At 40.6% G+C, this 25467-nt stretch overlaps 1 protein-coding gene across 1 annotated transcript in view; it reads right to left on the bottom strand.

The window, feature by feature from the left end:
* TMEM242 (transmembrane protein 242) overlaps nucleotides 1-3730 on the bottom strand; it is a 30727-nt gene extending 26997 nt beyond the window's left edge. Inside the window, exons 1-2 of the mRNA XM_036886746.2 lie at nucleotides 3514-3730; nucleotides 2909-3009 (exon numbers count right to left, since the gene is read on the bottom strand). Of these exons, the coding sequence (XP_036742641.2) occupies nucleotides 2909-3009; nucleotides 3514-3601 (189 nt within the window). The 5' untranslated portion in view covers nucleotides 3602-3730. The remainder of the gene's footprint in view (nucleotides 1-2908; nucleotides 3010-3513) is intronic.
* Nucleotides 3731-25467: the final 21737 nt, after the last annotated feature.

The raw sequence follows: 25467 nt of genomic DNA, 5'->3' as shown, positions 1-25467 counted from the left end.
CAGGCAATGACTTTGAAGTACAATGCCTAAGTGTTATTCTTAAATTAGTGCTGGCTTGCTTGCTTAATGTGGATTCATGAACTGCTCTGGAACCTTTGGGCTCCTCTATAAACCACTTTACGTCTCAGAGTCTAGATCAGTGGTAAAGCCCTAACTCAAGTGTTTCTCCAAAGGGGAGGCAGAATTCTACACATTTAGAGTCCCAGAACAATGGCTCTCAAACTTTCTGGTCTCAGAATCCATTTATACTTGGATCCCAAAGATTTCCGATTATGTGGATTATATTTATCAATATTTAATGCATTAGAAATTTAAATTCTGAGTTGTACTTACTAACTCATTTTAAAATAATGAACTCATTAAAGATTAATATAAATCTATCTATTTTTATGAAAAATATCTTACAAAACAAAAATTGAGTGCAAAGAGGCACTGTTTTACAGTTTTATAAATCTTTTAAATGTCTGGCTTAATAAAAGACAGCTGGTTTTTCAGATATGCTTCTATATTCAATATGTTACACTGTATTTTTTGGTGCAATATGAATAAAATCCGGCCTCATACAGATATATGGTTGGAAAAGAGAAAGAGTATTTTTATAGCCTTCCTTCTTTGATACTATACCAAAACTTGACAAAATAGCTTCTTAAAGGTTAGCTGCAATATGGAACCTGAAGTCATATCAATGAATTTTTTATACTTGATATGTTAAAACCCACTAGTCTATTTTGCAGCTTGAATGGACCTTAACCACTGTATCACCATTCAGAAAACTGATTTACCATGTTATAAAGATCTTTGAAATATTGACACCATTATTAAATGTTAAATAATCACATCATTAATATTACCACCAATCTCACTGGAAAACCTTTAAGTACTGAGCAACTGTCAAACTCACCTGGCACACACAAGTTTTCTAAAATCTAATTTTCACTTGAAAGCTCAAAATTTATCATTAGCAACAAATACTGACAATTGTTTGCTTGAAGAGACAGCTCATTTTGTTCATTTTGAAGAAAATGTCTACCAAATACCCACTTTTGAATAACTAGTTTGTCAGTTGTTCTTCAAGTAAGAATGGTATTCCATGAAAAGCAGTGGCCAGTTCAGCATGCAACTCACACTTTTCCTGGAGAAAAGCATCTTACTTTGGTATAAAGCAGAAGTGCTTTATGCATACTTCCCACTTGTTCACACAGAACATTAAAGAGGTATAGTCAAGGGACAAGATTTAATAAAATTAATAATTTTACTGCCTGGATGAGGACATTCTTATGCAATGATGGCTTTTTTTTTTTTTTAACTACAGGTGCATGGTAATGGAGGACAAAATGACGGTCAGTTCAGTTTGGTGCCACAGTCTTGACTACACCATGGCATCAGCAAATTTACACCCCACTGCTTCTACACTACTGGCCCCAAATGTCTTAGTATTAGTATGAAAATAGTTTTGACTCTACAGATCCCCCAAAGAGTATAAAAGATCCCCAGAGGTCTGTGGTCCACAGTTTGAAAATTATCATGTTAGACCACAAAGGGCAAATGTGGTGCTCAAATCCCAGAACCATAAAATAGAATGCCAAGTTGTGAACATGTGTATGTGCTTTTTATTTCTGAAAGGGAATCCTTAGGTTTCATCAGATTCTCAAAAAGATCTGTGACCCAAAAGTTAACATGGTAAAATGGGCTTAGAAATGAACCCAAATTCCACCGTTAAAGCAGCACTACCAGTCAAATTTTACTGATTTCTGCCAAAACATTTATTTCTGCTCTGAAAATATTCTCTAATAAAGGGGTAAAGTAACCATGAAGTTCATGCCAGAAGTTTAGGAACCTCCATATAAGCCCTTGAGTATTCACAGAGGGATCTAAATGCACTTTAAATGTGGTCTCTTTTCATTACAGTATATATAAGGCTTAAGTACGATTACTAGATTATTAAATGTAAGTAGGAAGGGAATTTGGTTTATGACTGTTCACATAACACTGTTCTTCCAAAATAAACATCAAATTCTAATTATAGTTATTTGTGTAGTATTTATTATCTGTCTCTAGCTTCCTGAGAGGCAGATATGTTTAATTTTTCTATTTCTTGTACCTAACTAGCACACTGCCTGACATATAAAAGCTCTCAAGTTAACACTGGCTGAAGCAATGAAGCAATAAACCATATGGGGTGGGGAAGGCAGAGACAGGGTAATACATGAGAAAAGGTAATCTGCAACTAAATATAAAAAAAATATTTCATCAACTTGGGAAATGAGGTACACATGACCACAGCAGAATTATTGCTCAATCTTGCTCATGGAGTAAGGGTTTTCTGCCTTAAGTAGGTTATAATCATTCAACCAAAATTTACTGAGTAACTAATATGTGGTAGGCACTTTTCTAGGAAATGGGGCTACAGCAGTGCACAAGCATGTATGGATGGTCTCTGGGTTCAGGGAGCTGACCTGTTTTTCACTGGTCTAAGATGCACTTTATTTCAATATTTTAACATCTCTGAGATAGAAATGCCTCTTGCAATCAGTGTTCTGTAAAGTTTCACTGGCATCATTTTTTTAGTGGTACATAAAATACTAGGGCCTCTTACAATAACTAATAGTAAATTACCTAGATTTAGCTTTAAAGTCATGTTGTGAATACAAAACGTACTGGATGAGCTTTCAAAGTCTTGTTCTACTAAAATTTGAGAAAGCAGATAACGAAATGCTCCTTTTAAGTGAAAATAAAGACCACTGATTAATTTGTACACTTCTTCAATCTATGAAGTGTATGTATATAGGTTTGCTTCTTAGAACAGTATGAAAGGCCATCAACATTTTCTTTACTTTCCCTATGCAAAGCAGCTGCCATTTATTTGTAAACAGTAACAATGCTATGAATGGATTTCGGTGTCACATACCTTATTGAACCATTCAGGGCTTTTCTTTTTAGCCAATGATAACGTCGTAACAAATCCAGCTAGCATTCCTGCTGCAGCAACGCTACCAAGGAAAATTCCACCTGCAAAGAATTTCAGGGAAAGGGCGCGGAGGGTGGGGAGGGTAAAGGGGAAGTTAAAAGATGTTGTACACAAATAAGTTTCAGATACTATTTAAATTACATGTTAAATCATTTTTGGAATTCGAGAAACGATAGCTAAGCCGCTCTTGCCAATGATAGGCGACGGCGGCTGTGACACCTGCGTAACCTCACGACCTCTGGTTCCCGAGGTCATTCTGAGGTGGTTCCCAAGGGCAGAGAATGGGTAGAGGTTTCCTGCTCTTCCCCAAGACAGCGGCGGGAAGTTTCTCCCGGGGAGTTAGAAGAGGGAGGCGGTGGAGGTGGGCGGCGGCCCCGACCCAGGGGAGACTCGGCCCGCACACCCACTGCCCCAAGCCCGAGCCACAAACCCCCCGGGCCAAGCTCTCGGGCACCCCAGGCGCAGGTGTCCCACGGCGGGGTGTGGGGCAACGCCCGCTCCAGCGCAGGCCAGGGCCCCGGCCAGCTCGCCGCGCCGCACCACACCTTTCACCAGGAAAAGCCGGTCTTCAGCGGAGACCGGGGCCTCCAGCTGAGAGGAGGGATCCGCGCTCCCAGGGCCGGCTGCCTCCATGCTGGCACGCCTCCACCGCCGCTTCCGGCGCCGACTGGGCCCGGGTGGAAGCGAGGGCGGGGCGGGGAGGAAGGTTCCGCTGCCACCGGCCCTTGTGCGAGCTGAATACAGGTCCGGGGAAGGGCCGCAGCCCCAGCCCCTGCCTCCTCTCCCGCCCTCGGGCTGGTGGGAGGTGACGGCTGCACGCGTGTCCCCAGCTCAGCCCCGAGGCCGGTGTCCGCCCAGGCTGTCCTCCAGGGAGGATTGCTCGCCTACTCCAAGGTGATGACAGCCGCACTGTAGTGTCTGTTTGAAACAATGCTCAGCCTCGACTCTAGGAGGCAGTGCGGGGTCGCAGATTGCTCCAGCAGCCAGGTGCCAGACTGGTTCGAGACCCCGGACGCAGCGCGGGGTCGTGATCCTCCTTACACTATGTCCAGGGATTCGGCCGCGCTAACATTTCACGATTCTGAAAAGCAGGCTTCAGTCTTTTCTCTGTAGTTTACTGGAAACTGTTGAAACAGTCGTTACTTTAGGTGTAAGTGATAGGTTTTATACCTGGAAGAAAGTCTGCCTACCAGCTCTGCAGTGACGTGCCTCCTTCCTCACGGTTTGATTGATCAGCCAGTCGAGGGGAGTGGATGGCTATCAGGCTGAGTATTAGTACTATCAAGTGAATGATAACGCCAGGGGGAAGGGCTGAGGACCCACTGTATGGGTTTGCTAGCGCTGACCTACAAAGCTGCCCTAGAGCTGTTCCTGCTGGAAAGGCTGGCTCCAGCAGACAGGTCAGGCCTTCAATCTGGGGTTCTGATTTGCAAAGGTGATGGATTCTGTAAATGGTCATTGAATGAAAGAGGCTGGTAGTCACAGAAAACCTTTTCAGCCTTTCAAACACAACCAATGACAACCTCTTTGGAAATGAGGCAGTCTGTCATTTGTTCATTCTGAACACACACACAAAGCCATGAACTTCTTGAGGATGGGGATGGAAATCTTTATTCATGCTTATATCCCCCCCACTCTCAAGGTATTATGTGGTTGTGCATAATAAATACATCCTGGATGAATGAGTAAATGAATGTATCAGTTAAGTGCAATTAATAGCTCAAACCTAGGCTAGGTTCTAAATCACTTCTTAGCTATGAGAACTTGGTTGGGTTATTTAAGCTCTCTATGCCTCAGTTTCCTCATCTGTAAAATAAAGAAACTGCTAGTACCTACCTCTTTGCATTGCTGTGAAAATTAAATGAAGCAGTGTAAATAAAGAAATTAGTATAGTGTCCCTGTTAGCTCTAGTTATTGGTTATTGTCCCCTTCAATTCCAGTAGCTGTTTTGCAGCATTGCCCCTGGAGATTTTAAAAATTATAGATGCCCAGGCCTAGTGCTTAAGATTATGGCTGTGAAGGTCCAGGCAGGACAGTTTAAAAACTTGGGGGTTAGGCGGCTCCTGATGATCAGCCAGGTTGAGGACTACTCTTCAAATTTCTGTGTGCATAAAATCACACAGAATTTCTCTAAACTTTGGATTCCTTGGAAGTACAGTGCCAGAGTCTGAAAGGGCCCTTTAAACTGGTTAATCCTGTGCTAAGTTGTTGAAGGACTTCAGGACTTACCTTTTTCCTTCCCCTCTTGCTTAATGGTGACCCTAGAAGCTAACGCTTAGTGAGTGCTTTCTTTAGGTCTGGCATTGCACTAAGTGCTTCAAATATATTATCTCATTTAATCTGCTCCATAAATTGAGAGAGACTAACTAATTTGCTCAATCCACACAGCTGTTAAGTAGCAGAGCTAGCATTTAAAATCACCTGTGCTTTTAAAAGCAGCAAAAGCAAAAATAAAATAAAGGGGGCTGTAATGTATTAAAAAGCTTCTGCAAAGTCAAAGAAAGCACCACCAAAATGTAAAACAACCTACTGAATGGGGGAAAATATCTGCAAATCATGTATCTGATAAAGAGGCTAATATAAAAAACACATGAGGGACTCATACAACTCAATAGCAAAATAACAATCTGATTAAAAACTGGGCAGCAGATATGAATAGACATTTTTCCAGAGAAGACATACAGATGGCCAACAGATACATGAAAAGATCTTAACATCACTAATCATCATGGAAATACACATCAGAACAATGATACGTCACTTCACACCTGTTCAAAAGGATACCATCAAAAAAGATAAATGTTGCCAAGTGTTGGCAAGGATGTGGAGAAAAGGGAACCCTTATGTACTACTGGTGGGAATGTAAATTAGTGCAGCCACTGTGGAAAGCAGTATGGAGGTTCAACAAGTTAAAAATAGAACTACCATATGATCCAGCAACCCCACTTCTGGATATTTACTCAAAACAAAAACTAACTTGAAAAAATATATGCATTCATTCATTGCAGTATTATTTACTATAGCCAAGATAGAGAAACAACCTAATTGTCCATCAATGGATGAATGGATAAATAAATTGTGGTATATATATATTATATATTATCCATTAACATATAATATATATGTTATTCAGCCATAAAAAAGAATGAAAAAGATAAATGTTGTAGGATTTGTCTTATATGTGGAATCTAAAAAAACAAAACAAACAAAAAATGTGCTTGTGGATATGGAGAACAGATTGGTGGTTGCTGGAGGTGGGGGAATGGGAGAAATAGGTGAAGGGGGTCAAAGGTAAAAAGAAAAATAATAAAAGCATATCTGTTCAAGGTCTTATCTACTGGCCAGAAATCCTCAAGCTTGAACTTAATAACTGGAATCACCGGGAAGGGCCTTACCCCAGAGCTTTCTATTCAGCAGGGCTCAGGGTGGGGTTACAACTTGCACACCTAACACACTTCTAGTGGTGTGGATGATGCTGGTTCACTTGGAGAGCATCTTCTCTCTGCCTTCCCCTTACAGGTTAATCCTCCTAAACCCACACCACTCACTTTAATACTTGGAATTCTGTTCTCCCAAAACTGTTTAGAGAGGAAAAGTTCAGGCTCTTACTCTCTCCTTCTTGACTGTCCTAAAAAAGTACAGAAACTCTTTATTTTAAGGACAATATTACTAGTTATTGTGAGGAACTGAAGAGAGATAATACATCTAGATAACACATTAAATCTAGAGATGTTATGGTGTCTGGTACTCTGGGGCCTGTTTCCATTCTGAGAGTGACTACAAACCCAGCTGGACCCCTGTCTGCTTTTCTTTGAGAGGATGTGGCTCACAAAATCTCCTTCTTTCTAACTCCCCAAAGTAAAAGACAACTTCCCTTCTTCCTGCAAGTAAGCTCACTTTCCCAGTATACTGAGGGCAAGAGACAATGAAAGCCAGCCAGTGGGTGATCTTTGCCTTAGATGAGCAATGTGAATTTTGAAGTAGATTCACACCCTGGCGAGGAGGGGCTGAGGGCTCCCACCACCAGGCAAGCTGGTTTGGATGGGGGATTACAACTTCATTCTGCACTGGTCCCAGGTTCGTGCAACTTGCTCTGTCCCAGGTTCTGGAAAATGGTGATTCCAGGATCTGGGAAGCCTTCATGGAGCAAGGATGAGGAGTCACCAGCCATAACATTAGAACCACATTCCAGGCATCCCTAATTCGAACCCTTAAAGAAAACAAATTTTGAAGACATTGTTACTCAAGTTGTTATATTTCTACAGTGCACACATTCAGGCACTTCACAGACAATCTGATTAACTAGCCTTTTCTAGGAACCCTCAAATCCCATCTAGACTGGTTTCTATGTGAATGCATGATCCAAGCTCCAAACAGGTGCCTCGCAAACATTTGGAACACAATCTGCAAGATAGGGACTCTGGTTCTACAACAGCAAAACAGAACATCACCATGTGTGGAAACCAATGCTGAGAAAGTTGAGGAACTCTGGTGCTCCATGCAATGTCAGCAGGATTGTCATTTCAGTGGAAACGTAATTCTCTTTTAGGAAAATAGAATAGAAATGTCTTGCAAGCAAAGAGGCTGCTAGGAAAGCACGTTCATCTGAGACAGACTCTGTTGCTATTTTGGTGTTTGTTTCAGTCAGCCAAAGTCCATACCAGCAATGCATCTGACCACATTCTTATTTCAAACACTTCAGCCCTCGTAGATACCATTTCAAATTTTGACAGCTAGAAACCTGTTAGCATTACAGTTACCAGAATTTGGGTAGCTGTAGCTCTGGCTAGTTCCAAATACTGAATAGCTTTTTTTCCATGTGTTTTTAAAACACTTCTTGGGGGCTTTAATTTCTCCCTGTTTAAAGTCTGAAGCTGAATTCTTTTTAAAGTCTGGTAAGGATCACATATTGGTCATCCTTCTCACTGCTGCTTGATGTAAGATAGTTGTCAAAAATAGAGTGCAGAGATCTCTACAAGTTGTCTCATCAAATGTGAATACAGAAGAAAAGATCTGCTGGGCTTTACACTGAATAATTAACAGAGGTTACCTTGAGGGAAATGGGGAGATGAAGCTTTCTAATTCTATTTCTACTTTCTGTCTTAACAAGTAAACTTCTGACCAAAGTAAGATTTTTATGTATTTCTTTAATGTTTGAAAAAAAATTAAACAAGGAGATTGTATTACTTTTGTGTAAAAGAAGAAAAAAAAACAAAATAAATATATCATGGTGTTTAAATGGTGGATTTTTCTGTTTAAACAGAATATTGTGTAGGTTTCCAGAGTAACTTAGCCGACTCTCTATCAGGCTTTTCAGTGACAACACTTGGAAAAAGCAAACAAGAGTGAGAAGCATATTCATAAGGAGAGGCTCTGGAGTGGCTAAGAAACCATGCAAATTTGTGTCCCCCAGTTACTGTTATCAGAGCCTCTTGACTTCTTCCCAATGTCTGCTCTGGATTCCCAGACTTAAAACCACTTTGAAGTGCACTTCAATCAATACAGAGCAATGTAAGTGGTAGGTATGGTAATAATTCCTCTTCAGTGAGTTGAACCTAGACTTCCAAAGCCTGAATCTCATTACTCAGTTCCAGCGTCTCATTACTTATGTCTTAGAACTATATTCTATAACCCTCCCAGGCTGAACAATGTAAGTCTGTCTTCATCACAGTCAATGAATGTTGCCACTGTATGTTCCTTCCTTTCATTTTTTTCTTTATTGTAGAGAGTATCTTTCCCATCTCCCTCTACCAGTTGAATTGTTACTATTAATTATACCCCAGAAATCTTTTTGAAAGCTGTAATATTTAATAAGCCACAGGCATGTCCTTATAAAAGAATGATGCATCTAATTTCCTTTAACTGCATTATTCTGTCTTCTTGTGATGATTAAACAGGATCACATATGTTCAAGCATTTTGTAAATTGTCAAGTATTCTGGCAATAAAAAGCATTATTATCTTCAACCCCGTGTGTGTTGCATCATAAAAAAAAACCCTTCACATTGCCAACAGTAAATTTGTTTCCATCTATGCACTATCATTTTGCCCATTTTTCATCCACAGGCACATACGTTTCATTCACATTTACTAGTAAGATCTGTGATATCAACTGCTTGTATCATTAATGCTTACAATTTACTATCTTTATATCAATGAAAAACTTATTTTTATTCATTATCCTTTCCTATTCTGATCTATTAAATATTACAAACTACAACATGATTAAAAAACGGGTTGTATCACATGTATGATGTGAAACAGTGACAACATAAAGTAATGAAAGCTTTCCTGACCAAATCCTGTATTTGGACTGATTTTAGTTTCCATTCATTCAGCAAGTTTTAACTGAATACCTATTATGGCTTTAGGCAATGGGTTTACTTGGTGAAGTAAAGAGGCACAGCCCTTGGCTTGTTGGAGATTATAGTTCCATGACCCTTAATTTTCTAAGTGAGAATTTCATCAAGCATTCTTTTGCTACAAGTTTTATGGCTGATGATCTCTAACTGTATTTCTTCTACTTTCTACCTTAATAAGTAAAATATGAACTAAAGCACCATTTTTATTTCTTGTTTATGTAATTTTCAGTTCTTCCAGTCACCCCTCTGGATATCAACTATTACTGTACATGTGGCTATGGAGGAACTGGGAGATTGGTCTGCATCTGTGTTGAACCTGGACTATTGGGTCTCAGAATTCAGAAGTGGTCTGTGGGGAGGGGGCTAGTTCACATAAGTGGTCTTGGCAACTGAGGCCCCAGGGAGTGACAGAATCATGCAGGCTTGTCCTGGGGGACAAAGCACAAGCCTAAGTAGTCATGGCAAAAGAGACCTGCAGTCCAGGTATTCTAGCTGTGAGATGAAGTGGAAGGATTTCCAAATAATTAACATGGCATCTCGGAATCCAGGGCAGAGGAGAGAGTTCAGAATTTCAATCTGGAAGGCTAGCAGCACCAAGAGATTTGCCCACAGATAACAGCATCCTGACCCTGGGCAGATCTGAGGACTTAGAGATGGTAACTGGCAATTACAAGGCACAGACCCATTTAAAACAGCAAGGGTAATAAACAGAGACAATGGGCAGGTGCCCCGCTCTGATGGTTGGAGTAAGTGGGACTCTGGTGCTGGGTCAGTAAGGAGAGTTGAGAGTCCCACTGTCTATAAATAGGGTCTGATTCAGGTCAGAATGAAGGGCAGGTCTGCAGGTGGGAACTGGTTGAGCTCCAGAAGGGTAGAAGGCTGGAGGACAGGGAGAAGAGCAGACAGGGCCCCTGCCTTTAGTTGTGCCAATTTTTTATTTGCATGAGGGCCTCCATCTGGGAGGACAGGGGCTGGAATCCAGGCTGCATTCTGCTCAGCAAGCCTTGTGCCATGGTGCAGAAAAGGGGCACCTTTTCTGGTTCACAAAAAGGCACCACCTGGGCCAGTATTGGCTTTGGTAACATATTTGGAAATGTGATATTCAGAGGCTAGAAACTAAGTTAAAACATACTAACTGATGGGAGTTTAATCTCATACTTCAAGTGTATTAAGGCAGAAAAAAAAGGATCATGAACAGATTCCAAAGTATCCAGGCCGGAATCTCAGAAACAAGTGTGTGGTTAGATAAATGCTAACATGTATAGATTCAAAATGCCTTTAGAATTTAGAGGATAAGTCAAAAAATGTTGCTTCTGAAGAGTGCATGCTCAAACTACTTGAATTTACATTATTTGAAAAAAATATATACATGGCCTTTGGTCAATTTTTGTAATTCTGGCTCACCAACTATTGCTGTTTGCAAAAGAAATGTCAACAGTTACTTCTCACTGGAAGCACACAGTTGACCCTTGAACAGGGGCAAGGTGTGCCAACTCCTCATACAATAAAGAATCCATGTGCAATTTTGAGTCCCCTGAAACTTAATGAATAGCCTACTGTTGACTGTTTATGATAATATAAAGTCAATTAACACATATTTTGTATATTATATGTATTATATACTGTATTCCTACAATATAGTAAGCTGGAGAAAAGAAAATGTTTTTTCAAATTGACACAAATCTACAAAAAATTTTCCAACATATTTACATCAGAAACTTCATGTATAAGTGGACCTGCACAGTTCAAACCCGTGTTGTTCAAGGGTTGACTATATTTCCATTTTAGTAACACATTTTACTGAGATTTGACCCTTTTGATTTACTTTTGCATATAAAAGTAATAAACTCTTAGAATGTGACTACAATGTGTTAAAATATTTCATCAAGTAGTAAATTACATGACATTTACAGGTAGTATTTTATTTAGGTCAACTGAATAGGTCCCAATGTTCTTTTTAAAACATTCAAAGCATTTGATGGTTTCACTGCTGAGTGCACTATAAATAAATACAACCTCAAATTCCAGACAATGAAAATGTGCTGGCAGATACATCAAAGCTACTGCCATTGGCGATGCCTCTTTCAAGATAGAAAGAGCCTGGGCTAGTTGTTGAAAGCCAGGGTCTAGTTCCCATCCCTGCCAGGAATGGGGGATGACTGCCTCCACACCTCTTAATATGGGTGTCATTTTCCTCCTCTGTAAAATGAGGGAAGGATTGAAGAGATCAGACTCTTTAAAGTATGCTTCATGGCAAACCAATTCCAGAAGCTGTTAGGTATTACATAGGAGGAAGAAAATGTTTTGTGATCAAATGCGTTTGGCAAACAAATTATAACAGGCTTCTTTGCTTTAGGAACTCAAAGTTTTCAAGAGAGTGACACAGTGAACAGTGGTTCTGTAAATTATTTGACCACAGAACCTGTTTGGGACATCTTGTGTGCTTTAGACTATAGTTTGAGAAATATTGCACTAGTTGGCTATCAGGATTGTTTCTACTCCCCCAAACTCCATGATTCTAGTTAAGTTTGGAAAAATGAGAGGCCATTTCTAAGAGGACAGAGCATAATCTCTGTTCTTCCTCTTGCAGTTCAGGCCAGATGTAAAATTTAATGTCTCCATTCTGAAGTCAATCTGAACCCCAAGGGTGGTCAGAATAGTGAAGACCAGACTCCACTGAGGAGGCTAAGATTTAATTCTGCTTAAGCCAAAAATAATATCTCTTTCCCATGCCAAATTTAGAGCTATTTTTCACTTTCTACAAAAGAAGGAAGAGAGCTATTTGTTTGGGGGGAAAACCAAAATGGTTATGAGCAATCTACTTCATTCCATCAATTAGGAAGAAGAATGCAGTCCCCAAAGCACATTCTGAATTGGTATAGTTGAGAAACCAAAATAGACTGACTGACAGTAGAATTAAGTTTACTATTTCAAGCCCTGCTATATATTTATCCTTATTTGGTTGCTTTTCACAGAGTTGCATGGCTATGGAAATGGGAGTGAACTAGGGAGGCCATGTAGCAGATTATCTTGTAACAACAAAAAATTTCACTCAAACTCTCTGAATTACAGATTCAGCAACAGGTCCATCTTGACTCCTGATCATAGACCAACCCACTGGCTTAGGCACATCCTACCTCACCCATAATTTCTCTTAAAGGAACTCAGTGTGCTGTGGTTACGGGGCAGTATTTCCTGGAGGAAATCTGTGATGTGTTTGTATGCCAATCATTTCCTCAGCTTCTTAGAAAAGTGGCTATCGGCAGCTCTACTTGCAGAGATTTCAGTGTTTCATGTGCAGGGTAGGAGAGATTTGGCTTAAGGCACTTCCTCTAAAGGACCATTTAGTTGGCAGGGATGCTGAAACAGGGAAGGTAGGTGTGTGTCTGCCCATGAGAGTGTGTCTGCTCAGCTCCATCACTTCTAGGCATTTTGAGGAGCATCTTTAGAGAGCAAGGCAGGGGTAGGGACTGTGACCTGGATGGTGGGAAATCTTAACCATGGTACCTAAGAAAAACTAGTTGAGGACAAGTGCTTAGAATGTCCCTGGAAACATGAAAAAGTAGACTAGGTAGATTTTGTCTCTATACATAAGAACCTTTAAAAAATTTGATATGTCCCCTAATGTAATTAGGAACCTTGAATTATACTGTTTCCTATCACTGAGACTTTCTGAGCAGAAGTTGGATTGATTCTGATAGTGATGATGTAGAAGAAATTTCTGCCCTAGTGCAAGTTAGAGTTTCCAAGAAGACTTAAAGCAGAGCCCTGCCAACTCAGTTCTGCTGTCTCTGAAACTTGGTTTTTTTTTCAGTAGAGCAATAGCAGATTTATCTCTTGGGGAAGAATCACATTAATCAGGCTCATGAATCCAAATGCCAGTTTAATACTGTGTAATGAAAAATAGAGTAAGAACCATAACAGGAGGCCAGAGAATAATCGGAAAGCTGCATGTGACACCCCTCCTTCAGGCTCTGGCAGATTAACTAGACAAATAACAAGGAAGGAAAACTTTTAGAGTGAATTGAGGGTTCAGTAAGGTGATCAGCTACAAAATCAATCTTACACAGATATTTAGCTTTCCTATATATTAGCTATAACTGATTAAAAATACAAAACAGAGAAAAAAGGTCCTACTATGTGATGATCACAAAACTTTACTGACACCTGAAAGAGGGCTTGACACACCATACAATCGCTTCAGAAAGATTAATGGTACAAGTTGTCGATGCTTCTCAGCTTAAAAGTTTAATGCAATTCCTGTTGACCTCCAAATAGGATCTTTTTAAACACTTGATAGAATAATTCAAAATTCATCTGAATAATAAACATTCAAAAAGGTCAAGAAGTTTTTGAAAAAGCAATATCATGAGGGGGGACTTACCCTGTGATGTTAAAATGTATGATAAGTGACATTAACGTATCAGCCATAGGGTTTACGGGAATAGCTAACTAGATCCACGGAACAGAATAGTAAGGACCAACATGGACTTAGGTGTATCTCACAGCTTAGCAAAGAGTTAAGGTATTTCAAATTAGTGAAGACAGTCCAACAATGATTTGGGGACAATTGGTTAATCATCTGGAAATAAAGTTTGATTTCGACATCATGTTAAAATGAAATCATAAAAGCAATGAAAACACAAAGAGCTATCTACTGAAATACATCCTTGAGTTGGGGAAGAACTTTTTAAGCATGAAACCAAAAAAAATAAATACAGATTTCCCTCAACTTACAGTGGGGCTGTCTCCTGATATATCTACCAGAAGTTGAAAATATTATAAGTTGAAAATTCATTTAATACACCTAACCTACCCAACATCACAGTTTAACCTCACCTACCTTAAACATTGGGAATACTTACACTAGCCTACAGCTGGGCAAAATCATCTAACACAAAGCCTCTTGCCTAATAAAGTGCTGAGTATCTCATGTAATTTATCGAATACAGTGCTGAAAGTGGAAAACAGAATGGTTGTGTGCGTACAGGATGGTTCTAAGTGTATCATTTGTTTACCTTTGTGATTGCATAGCTGATTGGGAGCTCGCTGCTGCCACCACTCATCTCAAGAGAGGATCATACCACATATCACTAGCCCAGCAAAATATCAAAATTCAAAGTTTGAAGTACAGTTTGTACCTATGCACATTGCTTTGGCATTATCATAAAGTCACAAAATTGTAAGTCAAACCATGGTAAGGCAGGGACAGTCTGTATAGACTGATTTGACTATACAAATTTAAAACTGCTCTATGGCAGACAATATAAATTTGTTCACCTAATCCCATCTCTCCTTCACCCTCTTCTGCCCTTCACTTGCTGCTGGGAGAGGCCATGTGACCAGTTCAGCCAATGGCCATAAGCAAGAGTCAGAGGTGTTTTCTCTTTCTCCACCCTTTCTCCTTCTTCCTGGAACATAGATCTGATTGCTAGAGGTGCAGCAGCTATTTAGTGACCACAAGACGAGAAGCAGGAGGTGGCCAAGAGAGGGCAGGGAGTGAGACAAATTCATGCTAAAGTCAAAATCACTCCTAAATGAGTCTGAGCTTAAGGCAAAACACCACACTGCAATAAAAGATGAATAACAAGCTGCGAAAAATAGTTGCAATACATATCAAAAATTTAATATCCCTATTAATATAAAGATATTGGTAATCAATAAGAGATAGATGCCCCAATAAAAAATGGGCAAGGAATATGAATAGGGAGATAAACCAAAATTCAAATGTCTAATAAATTCATGAGAAAATGTTCCTTTTCACTAGAAATCAGAAAAATAAAATTAAATAATAACTTAATGAGTTTTCACCTACTAAAATTGGCAAACACTGGAACAATTATAATATTTTCTGGAAAGTGACCTGGGAAAATGTATCAAAAGTCTTGGGAGTCTGTGCAGAGAAATGGTTAATGAAGTACAAAGATTTGCTACAAGGATGTCTCCTGCAGTGCTGTTGGTAATGATAAAATGTTGGAAATGACAGAAATGGGCAATAATAGCTCTTTGGTTAAATAAATTATAGGATTGTCCACCTTAAAAGAATATGTATCCATTAATCTGTTGTAGTATAAGTTATATTTGTTGACATACAGAGATGTTCATTATTTACTATTAAATGAAGAGCAAGTTGAAAAACACCTCAGTAAGGATGAAACATTTCTATTTTTGTTAATATGTGTATTTGTGTATTTATGTGTATGAAAAATGGCATAGAAGAAATATATTAAGGCATTAATGTCATCCCTGGGCTTGGTCCATATTTTCTGATTATTTCTGTAATAAACCTGTATTGTCTTTGAAATAAAAAATCATCACTATAAAAATATTTCTTGGTGAGCACAGAATTGAAACGCAGGAAATTAGAAGAATGGGTTATTTAATGGTGTCTGGCTGAGCTCAGTTGCAGTGTTTGTCTCACTGTAATGACATTAGAACATTTTGAGTTATTCAAGCATGTTTCTCTGCAGGGTAATTCACTGAGCACAGTTGTCTGTTTCTCTGATTCTCTTTCTGCTGGCCTCTTCTGACTAACATATTTTTTGCTTTAGATAGTTTAATATACTCAGTTGAGCTAAAGCCAAGACTTACAGTCCTTTTGCTTTTAGTGACTTTACATTTCTCTGTTCTAATCCAGTACAAGTAATTTAAAGTTGAATTCTCTCAGAGTAATATTATTTCCCTGATTTCCAAGATATTTTGGGAGAGATGAAGGTATGCCTCTAAGTACTGGCTGAAGGGTAAGTGTTGGATTCCTACAGAAAGATAATTAGTACTGTGCCTTAGAGGGAGGGGGCAGTGAGAAGGCAAATGAGCAATAACAAAATAATCTTTTGATAGGTTGATTCTGTAAACTCCTGTGCTCACCTCTAACTTGACATTTTTCATGTTCTGAGTACATCAAGCCACGTACTGTACAAGCAAGGATTGTATTTCCCTTACTGTATCTCTCAGTCTCATTTCCAAGTAAAACCAAAAATGACTATTTCCCTTAAGGCAATATCATCATGACCTTGCAAAAGCTACATGTGCCAGTTGGCAATTCCTCAGAATTTCTTTCCTAATGATGGGAAATATTTTATTAAAGTAAGAGCATGACTGATAGAGAAGTACGTTGCATGAAAAAATATTGAAATTTATTATAATTATGATGAAGCAAATTAGCTGAAAGAGACCCTGTGAGAGCTCTTCAGAGCACAAAGTTAGGGAAGGTGAGGAATGGATCAGAGGGCACAGTGAAGAGTGACCAGCTCAATCCCTGAAGGAACGTTTGGTTCTTTGACAAGCGATAACACAGGGAGGACAAGTTTGGCAATGCTTAGCTATGCTTTCTCTAGGTTCATCTATGTATGCTTTCACAGATGTATTAATTTTTAATGGATACTAAAAAAAAATCAAGCCCAGTAAAGTCTCAGAGAAATGTGCTGTTATGAGCTGAATATTTGTGTCCCTCCAAAATTCATATGTTGAACCCCCTAGCCCCCAGTGTGAGTATTTGGAGGTGAGACCTTTGGGATGTAACTAGGTTTAGTTGAGGTCATGAGGGTGGGGCTGTCAGAATGACGTTAGGGTCCTTATTAAGAAGAAGAGACCAGAACTCCTTCTCTTTCTCTGCCATGTGAGGACGCAGTGAGATGGTGGCTGTCTGCAAGCTGGGAAGAGAGCTTTCTGCAGAACCTGACCATGCTAACCCTCTGATCCTGGGCTTCCAGCCTGCAGAACTGTGAGAAATAAGTTCCTGTTGTTTAAGCCACTCAGTCTGTGGCTTTCTATTATTGAAGCCTGAGGTGGCTAAGACACATACCTAAAAGTAAAAATGCATATATTGAAAACAGGTTATTATTTATCAAGCACAAGCTTGGTACCAATGCTTTACCTGAATGGGCTCATTTAATCCCCACACCCATCAGGTAGGTACTATCATTTCCATTTGATGTAGGAGGACACTGCTGTCCAAGGAAATGTTCATCTCTTGCTCCAGCTCACATAGCTCGTCAGGACTGAAGCTTTCTGTCTCTGCACAGCAGACTGCTGGTGCCCGTGGCAGGTGCTATGGTACCGTGCAAATGCCCAAGGTTTGAGGGCGTCAGCTGGGGGCCTCCCTCACAGAGGGCAGCGTGGGTCTGAGAGAGCCCCTGAAGGTCTGGTGGTTGGCTTGCTTATCTGGTTCCTCTCCCTGGATGACGGTAGGAACTTGGTGGATCTTGTTCATCACTACATCCTCACGTCCAGGCACACGGTGTGTGCTCAGTAACGTTTGTGAAGTGAATACATGACTGGAACCCTTTGGACTCAGTGTTTGTAACACACTTTCCTTCACTCAGTCACTTTATGTGCACCTGCATCAAGGAGAAGCCTGAGTGCTTTTAGATCAGTAGTTTGGAGGTGCATTTAAACTCAGAGAAAGGTTGCCGCTTCTTGTCTGGATCCCCAAGGTCAGCAGCTCGAGAAGGTTCGTTCTGCCAGGTGCTGTGAAGGAGCCCGTGGGGTGCAGCGGGCAGCGTCATGAGCATGGTGACAGATCCAGACAGTGGCACAGCTGCACAGCACATGTGCAGAGCCAATCAGATGTCACTTAGATGCTCTAAGAGTTGTGGCCTGGCCATCCAGGAAGATAAAAAGAATTCAAATTCCAGCAGGTCCTGAGGGGCGCAAGAAGGCTAACTAAAATCTGCATAGCAATGCAGGTTTCCATCAGGCCCCATCAGGCAGGCAGTAATGTTGAAAGAAGTTCTGGGAGATTAGGTCATGCTACCACTTGAACCCAGGATGCAAGGCCTTCAAGATTAACACTCTCCGAAGGTGAGGACTTGGAGTCCCCTGTTGTCTGACCACAGGGATGGCTCACGGGTCCACCAGGCTGCAAGCAGCATTGCCCGAGACAAAGGCAGGCTCCTTTTGGATCCAGCTGCCTGGCCAGTAGGTGAGTCCCACAACTTGCAAAAAAAAACACAGGTTTTTTTGGGGATGGTGAAATTGTTTCCAGAGGGGAAAACTGTATTTCCAGCCCTAGGAGAGTTTAGAATTAGGCTTGGGGCTGTTGAAGTAAATCAAATCATAATATTCATACTGTGTGTAGTTCAGGAATACCTTTGAAATGTTGAGGAAATCTCAGTGTACTTGAATTTCACTCTTTGTAATAACAGAACTGGCTATATTAAAACAAAGATAGGCTAGCCTTGTGATTCCAATTTAAAATGTTTAATTAAGTAATTGATTTTAGACTTGTGATTTAAATTAAGTACAAAAATTTGATTAACTCTACGAACAATATTGGAATGCTTAAGTGAACTTGAGAATCACAGTGTTTATAGGTTTAATTTATTAGATTTATTACAGTTGTTTAAGCACTTGGAAAGGCTTTGCTGCTTAGGATAGGCATTTGAAATAATGCAAAAGAAAATGGAATATATTAAATTTTTAACTTCACTTTAACATATTTGAGAGAATTTAATTAACCAAGATGTAAATGAGAGTGATTGTTTAAGGGACTGTAGTCTATTCAACTTGATATAACTGGTCATTAATGAAATAAAAAGTGAAATTACTTATTCTTGTTTTACTAGACGTACAAATAGACAAAGATTTAAATACGAGTAATTTAAACTTGGAGGCCTAAGAGAAACTTGGTTTGGAAATCTAGCATACTTTCTTCCTTTCCATTTGCCTAAACCTTTGCCCAAGATGGTCAGGGGACCCTGTGGTTTGTGAGATTAGTAGAGGGGCTGCCTACACAGTCTTGAGGACAAGCAGTGAGATGTGCTCCCACCTCTCCAGAAGGGATCAGAGACTTACACTGCTTACAGGGTCAAGAGGTGATCTGGCTTTGCCTCCAGGGCAGGTGTACCACAGGAAAATCACACACACTCTTCCTAAAAGAGAGGTCCTCAGAGACAGGGGCTGGCATTGGATGGGGCCAGACCACACTTGACAGAGCCCAGGACACCTCCCACCCCAAACTCCCCCACTTCATGCCTTTGCCCAGATCAGAACTCTGTCCTAGTGTAGCATTAGCCATTACTATTTCTCCAGTGTTCTACGGACACCATTACTACAGAGCTTTTTACTACAGAGCTTTGCCTCGAGTTCATGTGGTGGCTAGTCTAAAGGAATACTCATTCTTATTTTAAAGACAATGAGCATTACTCACATTTCAATATTACATAGATTTGGGGCCTGATGGAATATGACAGAAGGTACACTTATCTGGCTGGCAGGCATTAGAAATGGCATGTCTGTTACATTTTGAGCCAAGGAAGTAAGCATTCCCCAAAGAAAAGAGTCAGTCCTAGGAGAATGACACCAGGGCTGGAACTCAGTCATCCTGTCGTGTCTCCACCTACAATCACACCTAGAGACATAAATTACAAGCAGTATCTCTTAATAAAGACCCACCACAAGACAGAGAGGGACAAGCATGACATCAGTGTGGTAGGTGCCCAGTGAGAACCTGTTGACTTGCACCGACACACAAGCATTACATCTGGTGTCTCAGAGTCAGCTATGATGAAACAAGCATAATGCTCTCCATACTAGGATTTTAGTTAAGCTGAGCAAAGGTAAAAACCGCAGTTATGTGGATTCCGATTAAAGGGAACAGAGACGGAGTAAAAGAAGCTTTCCTCTACAGACAGTATAATTTATTCCAGACCAATTATGTAAACAAAATTGGAATGGTATAATTAATATGCATATGAACGCACTTTTCAAAACACATTTGTGTACTTTAGAAGTACCACCTTCATGTAATTGATATGGAATGTATCTGTAATTTTCAAAGGCAATCTAATGATTTCCAGTTGTTGGCTTAATTTCTTTAAAATGTACTTGACAATTAAAAAAAATAAAGCATCTATTAGTAAGACCACTTTTTTCCTAACTTAAGTTGATGTGTCTCCTACAACTCACAAGATTTTGATTAAGACAGAATGGAAGATCTGTTTCGGACAAGGGAAATACTATTAAAGACGCTGAAATATGTTTGCACCTCTTCTGGGAAAGTTCCCTATTTCCGCAGGTTAAGATAGAAGCATCTTTTCCACATTCCCAAAGTGCAGCGTGCACATCTTTAACACAGAGAATATTAGTCATTGGTCATATTTTGGGGCATGCCTGGTACGTTGGATAAAATGATGAACGTTATATATAAACAATCTTAGAGACTCTAGATGGTGACTACTTTCCTACAGAGAGGACTGAATTTTATTTTGGTGAGGTGATCACCTCGATACAATCAGGTATTGAATGATTGGAGCGGAATCTCAGGCTTTGGAAGGGCTCATCTATCTCTGAGTTATCCTGCCCTTACTCATAGGCTATGGTCCTGTATGAGTCCCAGTTGAAAATTTGAAGTGTATGCCAGGACTCCCCTTTTTTGGAGGGTCTTGAACTCCAAGTGTTGTCTTCGTAGCACCGTAGACCACTAAGATCCCTCGTGACCCTTTTAGTGTGAGAAGCTGTCCATGTGTGGCTGCTTGGTTTCTCCCTCTTGGACTGTGTCTGCTTAGTTTAGGAACAGGCCAATGTCTAGAAAGGAAATTGCACATGGAAGGTGGGGCTCACTTCTCTAGGATACTGGGTGCTCAAGTCCTTTCAGTAGCTCTGAATTCTACTTTTCATCTCCCTAACCCAGTGAGACTCCTGCAGCACTACATCATTTATGTCTGCCTGTCTGCCTGCCTCCGTGTGTGTGTGTGTGTCCCTCTCTCTTACCTCTATAGCTCAGCAAATTCTCTGGGGAAAGTAGCATTGATGACTATGTGGCTCACCTCAATGCATTTTCTTTCTGTCTAGGTTCTTGACCCTTTAAGTCCTGCTTTGGTTACTCTGCATTGTTTCGCAGCTGTTACATTTATATTATAAGATATAAATATACTTATAAAAACTTCTGGGAGATTTACTGTGATACAAGCTCTTTATTCATAGGTGCAAGTGTAAGTTTCCCATTCCTTAATGTTTAAAGAAGAATGATATGTTGTTCGAAATATGTGCTGTGCAAAGGGAAAGTTCTTTGTCTCCCATACAAGCATGGAAGGCTTCTTGTGAGGCTTATGTGTCTTCTGAGTCCCACAGCTTTATTTGACATTTGACCTCAAACAGATTTGGAGAGTTCTGACAATTCAGTCACAGCATCTGTAATTTTCCATTAGTCCCTGAGGGCCTGAAGTTCCTCAAACTGATGTCTGGGGAGCAGAATGGTTTTCTTTGGCTGCTTAGCAGCTGGGAGTGTGGCTATGGCAGCATTAGATGATTCTCCAAGTGTGGGCAGGGATTAACCTTGAAGAATCCACTGGGACAGAGTATGGGTTCATGTCATCCCAAGTTCAGCAAGGGAAACTGTCTTAAGTAAATAATTCCCTGTTAAGATACGGCATTGCCATATCTAGGGACACTGTTTCCATAGGAAACAATAATAAAAATAGCCTTGTATTTAAACTGAGAAGAAATGACATTTTAGGTATGCAGATTTTAAAATAATATGAACTAACAGAGGAGATATTTGAAGATTCAGCTATTTTTGGTTTTATAAGCATGTGTCTTTCCAATGGGTTTCAGCCTTGGGCAAGTTCACTATGGATTTAATAAGACCAAAGAAATGACAGTAGAATGTTCTTAGGGTGAACGGGTTATACCCAACTTTATTCCCACAGTGGCAGGTCAGTCACTAGAATTCCATCCACTCAGAGCGAGTCTGCATGCAGCAAGCCGGTCTCTGCCTCCTGGCCTCTCTACCCACACAGCCATCTCAGTCTCTGTCCTCGGTGCTGCCACCACTCCAGTCTTGTCTCTGATCTCCTGCAGTCTTAGCTGTGCGACAGTGTCACCCAGAGCACTGGGCGGAGCTCTTCATATAGAGTCAATAACAACGTATTGTCCACGTGTGTGTAGTGAGCTAGCCAACCAGGTCAGGCAAGAATCCTGGCCACAGGAATCTTCACTTTATCCACAGCATCCTTGCATCCTTTAGATGTCATTAGCTACAACTACAGAGAGGATCATACCTCCAGTGTTCATTGAATGAATTCTGGGGAGGTTGGAAGTAAGGATTGTGAGTGGGTAATGGTTCATCTCACTCTTAGGAACAATTGAGGTTGCAATTAATTTAGTATCTCATTTTATAGTCATGATTCTAGAGATGAGGTTTCTTTTTCCAGTTATATAATCTAAACTGTTCTTAAAACTAAGCTCCTCTTCTGAGGAGATGGAGAAGAGGTAGCTCCTCATGTGCTGCATGTGCTGGAAAGGGCTATGAAACATCTTCAGCCTTTTCTCCAGGTCAAAATGTGAAACTAGCATTGCAACAAAATGTTTTCATTTTCTGTGAATTGAGAGCTTTCTTACTTAATTTGTTGAGGTTTCTTTCAACTGAGAGTGTTTACCAACCATCATGAGCTTTTCTTCTCCTAAGAAATACTTTGTTTTCTTTAAGGGCAAATGACTCTTGCAACTTTTCAATGTCCTTGGCTTGTTTTCTATAGGTATCCAGAAATTACCCTCTGCTTACAGAACCTATCTACAAACATGTTCTCTCCCTTCCAATTACTAAATTACAATCTGATTGTGAGCAGTGTGAAAAGTGTTGTTAACATTTAAAAAACTGATTTATTTTAACAATTACTTGCTGCTTTCTGGTGTAGCAACTCAGCTAATTAGAGACTGAATTAGAGGAAGCATGCTCAGCTCTGGGAAAGAGGGCCAGAGAGAGAGAGAGAGTGCTGGAAGGATGTCCAGACAAATGCACATTCCCATCAGTGCTCAGCTCACAGATGTGAAACTGCCTTCTCAGTCCCTCTATCCTCCAGCTTTAAAGAGAGAGAGAATTTTAGAATTTACACAACACAACAATTAAAGGTGAATTTAAATAACATCTCCATTGTAGGACAGAGCTGCACCCAGGAGTGCTTTCAGGGTGAATTCTGGTCACCCCAGACAATGCCTCCCAGAAAAGCTGGTCCTCACAGCACTCAGAGACACCTAGAGTAGGGAAAATGGAAGTTACCATGGCCAGGACCTGCACCTGACCCTAATCTACTTGGCCATTGCTCCTGTGCAATGCTCACAGGTGCATGTTTGCACACTATGGCAGTGAGCCATAGTTGCCTGTGTTGCTATATAAGGAACTCCACCCAGTGCTCTTCAGGGGACTCCACAGAGGTGGAGAGGCCCAGAGGCAGAGATGGAGACAGACTGCTAGCTTGCCAGATGCAGACATGATTCTAGTGCTTGACCTGCCATCACGAGAATAAAGCTTGGTATAAACCCTTTTACTCTCAACGTTGCTGTTATTGGTGTAAGATAAATTCTAACCAAAATAAGCAGGCGACAAGAGGTAACAAAGGGCCAGGCAGTTTATTTGAACGCAATCCCCGGGTGATGTTCCTTGGTCTGAAACACAGGGCAGGCAGCAAGTTTTTAAAGAACGCAGGGGGAGGGAGAGCAAAGGTGTACAGTGACATTAGATTTGGCTCACCTAGGGTATGTGGGGGTCTCTCACTGGCCCTCACCCCTTCCCCTAGTGCCTCCAGCCTTACAATTAGGTCTCAGCGAATCCAGAGTGAACTTGCCCAGGGCTGAAATCCCCCTTGGGTGAGACACCTAGCCAAAGGAAAGTGGCTATTTTCCTTTACTGAAGGCACTTGTAACCATGTTATCCTTGCCACAGCTGTTTAGTGGTTAAAGCCTGCTTGGTATCTGAGCATCTGGGCATAACCAGCTCTGTCTGCTATTGCTAAGGAATTTTGGTGCACTGAAGGCAATAAAGTTGATGGAAATAAAAAGATGGGGATTCTCATGATGCCTTGCTATTTAGAGACAGCTTGAAAAGAGCTGGAAAGGAAAACAGAAAGAAAGGAAGGACAAAAGAAAAAAGAAAGAAAGAAATGAAGAAAGGATACAAAAAACAAGATGTTGTGATTTTTATGGTAAAAGGAATCTCCATTTATTAAAATTCTTTCTACCCTTCAAACTCAGAGTTTAAAACAACTTCCTTTCAGAAATCTGGTTTCCCAGCTGCGGAGTGAACACCCAGACCCTCTCCTAGAGCATCTGTATACTGCTCTTAGTCACTGTTGACTCGGTTCACGCCTAACTGTGGTGCCATTTCCTCAGTGGGAGAGAAAATGTGTAAAGTTTGTGTCCTCTGTAGTAGCCAGGAGATGACCTTAAATCAAGTAGTTTGTGTGATCTTAAGCAAATGACACAACTTTTCTAAACCTCAGTTTCCTTGTCTATAAAAAGGGGATAGTAATAGTGCCTACCTATAACTCTGGGGGGAAAATAAGTTCCCAGCCTGGGGCAAATTACCTTTGGAGTGGAAATCAGTCAAAGGGAGAAATAACATGGGAGAAACCGTTTATTGCTTACAAGCAGTCATCCACTTCTGCTCACCCATGTCTCTGGTGACCCAGCTACAAAAAGGGACCCCACCCAACCTCTTTGGTTCAGATGTGCCCCTGTTGCCCCCTGTAATCACCTATTGATATGGAGATGGACTACTCTCCACCCTTTGGAAACACGTATTGATACGGAGATGCACTAAAGCCAGTGAGAGATTCTGGAAATATTACAATTTTGACCCACACCACCTTACCGAGATTGTGTAAAAATCAAATAAAACAATTGAAGCGAAGTGTGCAGTATGCTGTTTGGCACATGATACTCAAATACCTATGTTGGTAAATGCATATGTTTAATCCCATAACTCTGATGACATGCCATCCCAGAGCTGTCTGGCTGAGATGGTTGCTGGCACACTTTCTAAACACATGCCCTCTCCTCTCTCCTGTTTATATTCATTTAGTTTTTGTTGTGCCTTCATCCCAAGGGAACCTGGGTTAGAGGTGGGGAATCTAGACAACAAAGCATGTTCCTTAGAAATGAGTTGATAAACGCTTGTGTGTCACATAATGGAACCTTTCTAATAACAAATTATGCTGGTTGTTACTTTGTTGTTCTAAAGGGGCTACTAAGTGATTTCACTGTCAAGGCCTTTGGTTTATAGAATATCTTTCCCATTAAGCAAAGACTACAGGCTAATTGCCAGATTACATTGGGATGGGTCCCAAAACATCTTTAGGTAGCGTGCAGAGTACAGCGGCTTGGCGCATGTTGCTCAGGTACTCTTTGCTGGTTTCCTAGG

Source organism: Manis pentadactyla, chromosome 12, assembly GCF_030020395.1.
Source record: "Manis pentadactyla isolate mManPen7 chromosome 12, mManPen7.hap1, whole genome shotgun sequence".
Lineage (NCBI taxonomy): Eukaryota > Metazoa > Chordata > Mammalia > Pholidota > Manidae > Manis > Manis pentadactyla.
The sequence above is the reverse complement of the archived record's forward strand: the minus strand, read 5'-3'. Positions and strand labels throughout refer to the sequence as shown.